This window comes from Nicotiana tabacum, chromosome 17, assembly GCF_000715075.1.
Source record: "Nicotiana tabacum cultivar K326 chromosome 17, ASM71507v2, whole genome shotgun sequence".
NCBI lineage: Eukaryota > Viridiplantae > Streptophyta > Magnoliopsida > Solanales > Solanaceae > Nicotiana > Nicotiana tabacum.
Window position 1 is genome coordinate 150,784,072 of NC_134096.1, and position 10,743 is coordinate 150,794,814.

At 32.7% G+C, this 10,743-nt stretch overlaps 1 protein-coding gene across 35 annotated transcripts; it reads left to right on the top strand.

Moving 5' to 3' along the window:
* The first annotated feature begins 944 nt into the window (after positions 1-944).
* Positions 945-8,528, top strand: LOC107814314 (uncharacterized). Of its 35 annotated transcripts, XM_075235300.1 has the most exons (13): positions 1,236-1,373; positions 2,279-2,390; positions 2,486-2,541; positions 4,138-4,344; positions 4,446-4,542; positions 4,943-5,013; positions 5,219-5,413; positions 5,886-5,966; positions 6,406-6,501; positions 6,908-7,003; positions 7,445-7,546; positions 7,966-8,061; positions 8,251-8,528. In XM_075235300.1, exons 4-13 carry the CDS (start codon positions 4,249-4,251, stop codon positions 8,371-8,373), a joined length of 1,053 nt encoding a protein of 350 aa, XP_075091401.1. In that variant the 5' UTR covers positions 1,236-1,373; positions 2,279-2,390; positions 2,486-2,541; positions 4,138-4,248; the 3' UTR covers positions 8,374-8,528. The 35 variants fall into 35 exon arrangements, with proteins under 35 accessions (XP_075091397.1, XP_075091408.1, XP_075091405.1 ...); XM_075235297.1 differs by having other exon boundaries at positions 1,118-2,390; positions 2,489-2,541; positions 4,135-4,344; XM_075235298.1 differs by lacking the exon at positions 2,486-2,541 and having other exon boundaries at positions 4,135-4,344.
* Positions 8,529-10,743: the final 2,215 nt, after the last annotated feature.

A 10,743-nucleotide genomic window follows, 5' to 3' on the forward strand; every position in this document is an offset into this window, starting at 1 on the left:
TATATTTACTTTTAACTTTTAAAGTATGTAGTGTCTAATAGCATTAATGTGTATTAGCTATTAAGGAGTAATACTTTGTCTAACTTAGCAAAAGGCAGGTGTAGATAGTATCATTTTAAGGATATAAAACCAAAAAGATCAGAGTATATTGTCAGAAAAAAAAGTGAAAATAGAATCGAAACCATATGAGGAGTGCACATTACATATATAACCATACATGGGTCCTTTGGTTGGATTAGGTAAAATAATTTTAGCATAAAAATCATATAGAAATTGTTTGATTTACTTATCAGTTATTGTTTATATGATAATTAATAATGAAGAGATTGTTATACATAAATTACTTATTTTTAAAAATATATTATTGTCTCTAATAATAGTTTAATTCCTGCATTTTTATTTCATATACTATGCCACAAAAAATAATTTTTAGGTTCCTGCATTAGTATTTAACATCATCAACCCAACACTGATTAGTTATGCAATAATCATTTCGTCTTATGCGATCAACGTCACCAAATACCAAATTATCTTATACAAAATTTTTATGTCAGAATTAATTGTTCTATATCACACCAAACGATCCCATATTGTTTTGGTTTGAGGGATTTAGGAAATAATTCTCACATAACTAATATTACAATATTTGATTGGCGATCAAATAATACATTAAATTATGCGAGAATGTGTATATTATTTTATGCACAATAAAGAAATAAAAATATTTAACTACAAAGTTTCCTTAAAGTATGTAATTCATACATATATGTATTACTACTCACCGCAAACAAATAATTTATTAATTCCCTGCATAAACAATCCACTTATTATGGTTTAAAAAACACAAATCCAAACTAGTACTGTACTCCCTCTAAACCAAACGACAGCGTACCAAATAACAATGCATTGACATAAAACATGGTCGGTTATTTTTTAATTTACTCGGTTATATAATAGAGCAGTCAATGTGAAAGAGAAAAAAAAATAGAGCAGTGAATGGTAACTACGTACAGAATCGATATACGAAAATGGAAATGGCAAAATAGCAATTGCAATTCCGATTTTAAGTAAAAGATGTTTGACACATATAAAGGAAAAGTTTGATTTTTGATGCCACATAGCAGGTGTTCTGGTTGGTGTCAATGTCTTGAAATCATCCGAGGCTTAAGTGGAAAGCCAGTCTTTGAAATCACCAAATAAGCTTGTGCTTTCTCGAACTTTTATGTGAATTACTACTTACTAGGCGATTCTATGATTGACTTGGAGAAGGCGAGGTAAATGGGTTGGCATTGAGTCAAGGGAGGAGATGGCAGCTGACATTTAACTTCAGGCGGCGGCATGCGGAGAACTTCTTTCACAATTTTCTCAGCTAGGTTTTGCTTCTTCTTTTGTATTTTTTTCTTGTTAATAGGAAAAGTAGTAGCACCAAATAAGAACATAAGAATCAAAGTTGGGAATATCTCTGACCTTTGGTAAAGCTTTTACTGTAAATTGTATATTTTTAACCTAAATACAATGTTCTGAAGAAGAAATATGAACGTGCGTAAGTTTTTTTTGTATTTGTTTCTTTTAGATAGGAAAATCACAGTATTGAGATTTACTATCTTGAAAGCAAAAAGCTTGAAAGGTTTAATTAAGCAGAAAGTTTGAAATCTCTAATTCCATAACTTTTTGCCACTTATGGAGAAGACTTTGCACACATTATAAAGTAGGCTTGTAAAATCACCAAAGGAGCAAATTCTTTCCTAGATAATCCCATATCCAATTGAGATATCTCATTTGTATGCTGATGTTTCTTTCCATAAGGAATTTCCTTCATCAAGCTTTCTCTCAATTTTATAACCTGATTAATGTTGGTGCTGATTTTGCTGGTTAGGTCCGTAACGAAGTGCTATTAGCATGTATGTGGAGTGTATGCCATATATTTATTACAAGTTCTCGAAATTTTATGGGTTGAAGAAGAAAATCCCATTTTCCCGTTTGCTGCATTCCAACTTTAGGTTCAGCATCCAGGCCCCAATTGATAGATTTGACTATTAATCCTTTAAATCCTTAAAGAAAGGAACAACCCATGACCCACCTGATAACCATTTTCTAGATATCTGAAAAATCAAACTACTTTAAACTCCAGTAAGGGTGGCTCTGTCTCAAATATTGCTATCAAGAGAGTTGGTGTTCTTTGATTAGTGTAACTTAGTTGCTTTTGTCATATTAGTTTTTCTTATCTTGATATTCTTCTTACTAACATTATGTGTTACCAATTGATGCTTGAGACAAGTGCTTGCTGTTCTAACTAGCTACTCAACGAAGGAAAATGACGTTATCACATTAGGGAATTACACAATCCTTCCACACTTTTTGTTGAAGATGCTCAAGAACAACTTGGACAGGTACAAATTTGAGTTACCTATTTCATTTCTTTGCTTAAAATATTTTTAAAAGTTTGTTTGATTGTCATTTTGGTTTTGAAATAACATTATCACAGTAGAGAATTGCACAATCCTTCAATAACTCCTTATGAAGATGCTTAAGAACAACTTGGTATGCCCAAATCTATGTTTGATGTTCTATACTTTGCTATGCCTATCATTTTTTAAAAGTTCGTAGAATTGTCATTATGATTTTTGATGGACTTTCTTTAGATAAAAATATTTCAGTGAGTGAGTGAACATGTTTATCAAGCTTGTTAAAGTAGATTAGTTAAGTGATTTATTCTTTGTTGTTTTAACCAACATCAGTTGGCAGTGATGTTGAGGCAGAGCAGTGATATTACCATTTTCTTGTACTTCTGTTTGTTCTTTCTTATTTGTTATTTGAATGCTTTTAATTGCTTTCTGACTGCAAAATAGTGCTAGAATCTGTACTTTGTTGAAGTGGGAAGATACTTATGGTGTTAAAGTTCAAATCATAATGATGTCAAGCTTCGATGCCTTGATAGGTTTGTGTTAGTAACATAAACTGCATTTTAGTGATGACAAATTTTTTGGTCTCTCAAATATGTATGAACTTCATGGTGGCATTGCTCTGTGTGCATTATGCCTGTCTCAGCTATTTGTGCATTGAGTTGTTGTGAGCTACATTGTGTTTGTTGTATGTAAAACAAAGAAAATGAAGAAGTAAAATAGAAAAGAAATACATAGTCGGGCATATGACATTCTTGGCACTGGCTACACTGATCTAGTAAATATGTAGAAAACACTCTTAATTTATTGGCTTATTTTTGCGTAAAAATCAAGCTAAACCTAACCATGAACATCCAAAGAGACAATGTGCTTTAACTCTCAAGTTAAGCAGATCAGACAACTAGATAAACAAAGACGATCAAGTCATTGTCCCTTCCTCTCTCTTTTTTCCCCCTCTTTTTTATTGGGCTATATGTAAACACACATGGAACAAAATCTTCCTGTTATCCTTGGCTTCCGTTGGTGTAACAGGCAAAAATCATTTTCTCCTACCTATATTATTGCATAAATAATGCTCCAAGGCAAAATTTATTAGACTTTTTCTATTGCTTAACTATTTGGGGAGTAAACTTATGGTTCCATCGGTTGGTGGATGTGCATATAACTTCCATGTGAAATTTGTTGTCTGTGAATTATTCTCCCCCCAGACGAAGAAAAATTTTGTTGCCATGTAAAGATGAAAAAGAATAGTGAGTAACAAGACACTGAATCGCTGGTGGGAGAGTGACCATGTTGCAGACATATTAGACGGACTATGATTAATCACATCTTGGTGCCATGACACCAATTCTCTCTTCAAACAACAGCTTAAAAGTCGCCTGTCCTACCTTTCATTTCCTTTTACGACCAACGTCAGAAGTCCTTTGCTTAAACATACTGTAGATGGTTCCACGATGAAAAGAACCAATATGGAATTTTTTCTTTTCTTCTTGTTTTTATTTTATTTATTTATTTAGTTATTTTGATGAATGGTGGGACTACATTTTCAAGATACTCGTCAGGGAAAAAAATCTATAGTGCGACAAATAAGCACTTATTATTCCACACATCTGCATAAAGAAAATCAATTAATGGTTGAGTGGAGGATTATATCCTTATTAATGATGAATATATCTGAGATTATATTCCTAATAAATATGGACCTAACGATGACTTCAAAATTAATGCGTAGTAGCTCTCCTGGGGGTGGGAGAAGGAGCTACGGCATAGTGTTTCTGCTATTTAAAGCCCCTTCTTCCCCAAATATTATCAATCTGGTGAAGACATCGATTGGAACGTTTCGTCAATGGAATTCCCAAAATCCTCATCAGCTCTGTCATCAGAAATGCAAAAGCCGGTTGGTATTCATAGCTGCTTGCCAAGTAACAACAAAACTCAGCAGGTAATCAATACTATCGAGCTTTATACCGAAACTTTTTTTTTACATATAGCTACCGTTCATATAAGATGAGATTTATCCCTTTGGTTTCCTTGCGTATCTAGGATGAAGATAAAAGGGAGCCTTGTTTCATGCATTTGCTAAGAGCAAAGCTCCTCTGTTTCTGGAAACAACAAGTCGAAGAAACTCTTCAAGCTTCAGGTGTTTTTTTTCTCCTTACACATAGTCACCTACAGAGACCAATGATATGATACATTCATGCATGATCAAAGGTTATTCTTGAGCTTTTGGGCCGGTTTTACGACCTGCCACGGCCCTCACGTATGTTGATTTTGTTAGAAGTATCTCAATCATCACATAAAAAGATATGTTCCATATGAAAATTTACAAATATATATATGTTGCACATTTTTGCTTCCACCAGTCATGAAACAGTTGTAAGCAGGTCATGTCATTGAAAGCAACACTAGAATCATAAAAAATCAATAAATCAAATTGCAAGTAAAAGATCCTCTTATTTTTTAGAGATCGTAGGGCTTACTTCGCTGCTGTTTTTCCCTGTTGGTTTTACCTTTTCACAGCCGCTTCATTTTATTTTTAGAGCTAAAGAAAAAACAAGAGCTGCCCCTTGCAAGGATCAGGCGCGCAATTAAGTCAAACGATCAAGTAAAGGTATGTTCATGGTTGTGATTTTCCATTCACATTGGCAAGGGTCGTTTTAATTTAATTTATTTTTTCGATCTGCTACTAGTTGGAACTTGAAAAGCTTGAGAGAGTGTTTTTTTTTTTTTTTAACTTTTCTTGATCTGCTGCATCTCTAACTGGGGAGTGGGTACTAAAAAAAATTTAACCTCTTAACGGGCATGTGTAAATTCAGATGGTTAGTGCACATTCTATCGTTTTGTTTGCAAAAGCAACTGAGATGTTCATTCTTGAACTCACACTTCGTGCGTGGATGCAAGCTGAGCAAGTCAAACGTCGAACTCTGAAGCGTTATGACATTGCTAGGGCCATAAGGAATGAAGAACTTCTTGATTTCCTGTGTGATATCGTCCCACTCCAGTCCTACAAGGTTGGTTTATATGCTAGTATATCATCCATCATCACTTCCCGAGATGAAAATTGTTCTTAGCAAATAATTTCATTGGCTATTTCAAGCACTTTGAGACCTTGAATACATGCTAAATGACCTACAAATCTGTGAGGTAATTAAACTTTATAAAGTTGTACTTGTACTGCGAAATGCTTCCTTTATATATTTTATCTGATATTATTACTACTTAGCGAGTCAAACAAATTTTTCTGTCTACAAGTTTTTCAAATATTTTGAATCCTAAAATATTTTATTTGAATTTTATGGAGGACTTTTTACGTAGTCTCAGAATATGTAAGTTTTATTTCGATAAAATTGACTAGTCAATGTTCAACTTCAACGGATAATCAAATACTTTGATCCTCGTTTTCGAATCCCGTTACGAGTTTTTGAACGCTTATTAATGATCTTACCACTTAAAGTACTAAAATATCACTGGCTACAATACCAGTTTCAGGTGGAAGAGGCAAATTATGGCCAAGGAAATGAATTTCACCCGGCTTATCAAATGGTTCAGCCTATTAACTTTCCAGTGAGTAGTAGTGACTTTGAACATTACATGTGGTGGAACTACCTTGTAACCTTCATTCCAAATAACACCAGCATATTGTTTATCTAGGCTAATGTTGGTGTTGTTTATCCTCATAATGTATGAGTTTGAACTTCATAAAGTCGTACTTGTACTTCCTGCAAAATACTTTCTCTATATATTATACCTGATATTTTTACTACTTTGAGGGTCAAACAATCTTTTTCTGTCTCCCTCATTTGAATCCTAAAATATTGTACGTAATTCAAACTTTACAAAGTAGTACCTTTTATATTGTCTCAAAATATGTAAATTTTATTTCGGTAAAGTTGAGCCCATGTTCAGCTTCACAGAGATACATATTTTGATCCTCGTAATTGGATGCTAATGAATTTTGGAACATTTTTAATTATCTTACTTAAAAATATACCAAAATCTGCAGTACCAATTTCAGGTGGAAGAGGAGGCAAATGATGGCCAAGGAAATGAATTTCACCCGGCTTATGAAATGCTTCAGCTTCAGCCTAATAACATTCCGGTGAGTGATAGTGATTTTCAACATTACATGCTTAAATTGCCTTGTACAGCTTCATTCCAAATAACGGCAGCGACTTGTTTATCTAGGCTAATTTGTTGGTGTTTTGTTTATCCTAAAAAAGTATGAGGTGATTAAACTTCATAAAGTCGTACTTGTTCCTGCGAAATACTTCCTCTACATATTGAGATATAATATTATTACTACTTAGAGGGTCAAACGATCTTTTCCTGTCTACCTAATTTAAATCCAAAAACATATTGAAATTTTTAATTTTATGTAGTACCTTTTACACGGTTCAAAAATATGTAAGTTTTATTTCATATTTTGATCCCTGTATTTGAGTCCCGTCATGAATTTTGGATGTTTATTATTTATCGTACAGTTTAAAGTACTAAAATCGCACTAGCTACAGTACCAGTTTCAGGTGGAAGAGGAGTCACTTGATGTCCAAGGAAATGAATTTCACCAGTCTTATCAAATGGTTCAGCCCAATAACATTCCGGTGAGTGATTGTGACTTTCAACACTACATGTGTAAAATACCTTGTGAACTTTCATTTCAAATAACAGTAGCATATAATTTATCTTGGGTAATGTGTGGTGTTGCTTATCCTGAAAAACTATGAGATGAGTAAACTTCATGAAGTCCTACTTGTACTCCCATCCTACTCTATATATTTATATGATATTATTACTATGTAGAGAGTCAAACAATCTTATCCTGTCTACCTATTTTGAATCCTAAACTATTGTAATTTACGTTCTATGGGGTAGTACCTTTTAGGTAGTCCCAAAGTATGTAAATTTTGTTTCAATAAAATTTAGGAGTCAATGTTCAACTTCACACATATAAATACATATTTTGATCCTTGTATTTGAATCCTGTCATGAATTTGGAATGTTTATTAATTATCTTACAATTTAAAGTACTAAAATTGCACTAGCTGCAGCAGCAGAACCAATTTCAGGTGGAAGAGGAGGCAAATGATGGCCAAGGAAATGATTTTCTCGCAGCTTATCATATGGTTCAGCCTAATGATGTTCCAGTAAGTTATAATGACTTTCAACACTACATGTGCAAACTACCTAATCTTCATCATAAATGACAGTCACTTGTTGTTTATCTAGGCTAATTTGTTGTTGTAGTTTATCCTAAAAAACTAAGAGGTGATTAAACTTCATAAAGTCGTACTTGTACTTACCTGCAAAATGCTTCCTCGATATATAAAATAAGATATTATTACTTCTTAGAGGGTTAAACTAGCTTTTTCTATCTATCTATATTGAATTGTAATTCAAATTTAATGAAGTAGTAGTACCTTTTATGTAGCATCAAACTATATATGTAAACATTATTTCGATAAAATTGAGGAGTTAATATTCAACTTCACACAGATAATTACATATTTTGATCTTTCTTTGTTTTCAAATCCTCTTACAGTTTAAAGTACTAAAATAGCACTAGCTACAGTACCAATTTCAGGTGGAAGAGGAGGCAAATGGCGGCGAAGGAAATCAATTTCACCAGGCTTATCAAATGGTTCAGCCTAATAACATTCCGGTGAGTGATAGTGCCTTTCAACACTACCTGGTATAGACTACATTGTAAACCTTCATTCCAAATAACAGTAGCGAATTTTTTATCTAGGCTAATTTGGTGGTTTATGAACCTTGATCTGGAAAAAAAAGAAGAAAATTCAACACTTTCTGTGAACAAACGTAACGTAATTTTTTGATGTTATTTATGTAGGCTTCTTTCACCAGCATCCAAGGAATTCCAGCGCCACTGATGCTACCACCTGCGATTAATTCATCTGCTGAAGCCGAGTTTAGCAGTGATGGATTTGCATTGGACAATAAGGAGGGACTCTAAAGTGCGAGTTAATTAATTTCTGTTTCTTAAGTTATCATTTTCCTTTGTTGTTGTTTAGCCTTTTCCTTTAGACCTGTTTTAATTGACCCAAAAAAACTGTGTTCTCTATACTGCTGAAAGAATGCAGTGCACTTTAATAAGAACTGAATTAGGTATTTTCGGTGTTCTTGTTGGAACATGCATGCATATTCCTTGCTTTTGGCGACATTGACCCAAAGCTCCAGTATAGTCGGTGTGTCGTTCTAAAAATACGACTCTCGCTGTTTTATGGTATGCTAATTTTTTTTTTGACACAGGGCGGCTCTAAAGGCTGGCCCCGAATATTTGAAGGCCCCAAATTTACTTTAAACTCTTATTATTATTATTATTATTATTATTATTATTATTATTATTGCTACTATATACTATATAATTTATATAAATAATTATTATAAAGAAAAGTGTTACAATATATTTTTTTGTTATTTGATTGAGGTTATTTTATACCAATAAGTTCATAAATTATGATCATTTTCTCACTCATTAATTAGTATATTTGCTTCACTCTTCAATTTTAGTTTTATCCTTTTTTTTTTATATAGGAAATAAGTTATATATCGACAACATAATGAATTTTTTTTACAATCTTCTCTGAAACTGCATGAACGCAAAAGTATTCATGCACCGATTTTCTTTTAGTGTAATTTAACATATTATATTAGGTTATTTACAACTTATTTTAGATATTCATCGATAAGTGCTAATAATTAATAAAATGAACTACAATTATTGCTTTAAATTGATTAGGAGTAAATATTTTTGACACCATCAATGCTCAAAACTTAAGCTATTATGTTATGTACGTTTATTTCTTTTTCTTGATTGTGATGATAGCCAAATCAAAATTTTCACTTTGAGTTTTGGATCTCAACATCCGATAATCCACCACTTTATTCTTTGTGCTCTTCTTCCTAGTTTTTTTTTTTTTTTTTGAAATTCGTATTTTTTATCTTAAATGATTAATTTGTTATTTAGAAAGCAAATTTTGTTTAGTGTAAAAATTTTATAGAATAAATTTAAGGGTCTCTCAATATAATTTCGCCTTAGACCACAAGATCCATTGAGCCGCCTTTGTTTTTACATATTACATATTCCGAAACTTTTTAAATTTTAATATTCCATTATGCCGTTGAACACAAGCTTTCATAGGACTATTTGTAATTTTGAAATGGTACCAGCTATTAGAAGAATTTCAAAAAGAGTATTATGGGATCATTCACACATTTGTTGTTAGCAAATCCTTTTGCATTTGCCTTGACTTTAATGGAGTTCAAACGTGAATGGAGTGAATTGTCAGTGTCGAAATATATCCGGAAAAAGGTTTAAGTTTACTCTTTTACTTTTGATTATGGTTTCAAATGTATTAGGGGCTAGAACAAATATGAGACGATGTGCTAACAACAAGAGTATGGTGGCTCCGAAACATAACAGAGGATAAGAGTAAGATATTTCATATAGTAGGCGGATACCATTAAACCTTTTAAAATAAAATAAAATGATGAGGATTCATGCCGAGTGAATTACACAAATAGCTCTCAAAGTGGATGGTTTTGAATTTTTGTCCCCACTTGCCCACGAACAAAACTTCAAGTTTAATAAGTGTTGCCGCTCGCTTGCCCCATGGGCAACCTTTTTAACTTTTAACCGTGAAGTTCTGTCCATGGAACAAACATGGGTGAATACACGTATAACGAAGTCAGAATTTTTTACTAAATATATATATTAATACTAATGAGAAAACGAATAAATAGAAAAAATTACACAACTTAACATAAATTGTCTCTTGGCGCGTTGGTCATGAGCCTTATTTTACTCTAAGAGGTCAGAGGCTTGAACCTCAACTAGTACAATTTTTTGCAATATTTGAGAGAGTCTTTGTAGTTAAAAATTGTGATAAAGTAGAATTAAAGTTGCAACATTTTCTAATTTAAGACTCAACAAAATCGATAGACCAAGGCTTTTTCTTGTCTAGAAGTATAATAATTAGAGTTATTATTCTTGTTCTTTTATAAATTTCGACACCGGTTATAAAAACTATTGGGTACGCGGGACAAGCAATGGTCAAAAGATAAAAGACCACATCAAAGAAGTGTCATATTTTTGCAATTCTTTTTTATCCATGGCTTATTCGTGCGAGATTGTAGATTCTAATGTAGGAGGACTCCTTTCACCAAGAAATTTATGTGGTGTCATTTGATGGAAGTAGTACTTCTCTGATCCTGTTCTTCATTGAAGTAGATAGCTTCCCACCCATTTTAAAAGTTGATCCCGCTGGTTCATTTACCTCCAGAATAAAAAGATTTCAATTTTAAATTTGGGTGATAATCCTTA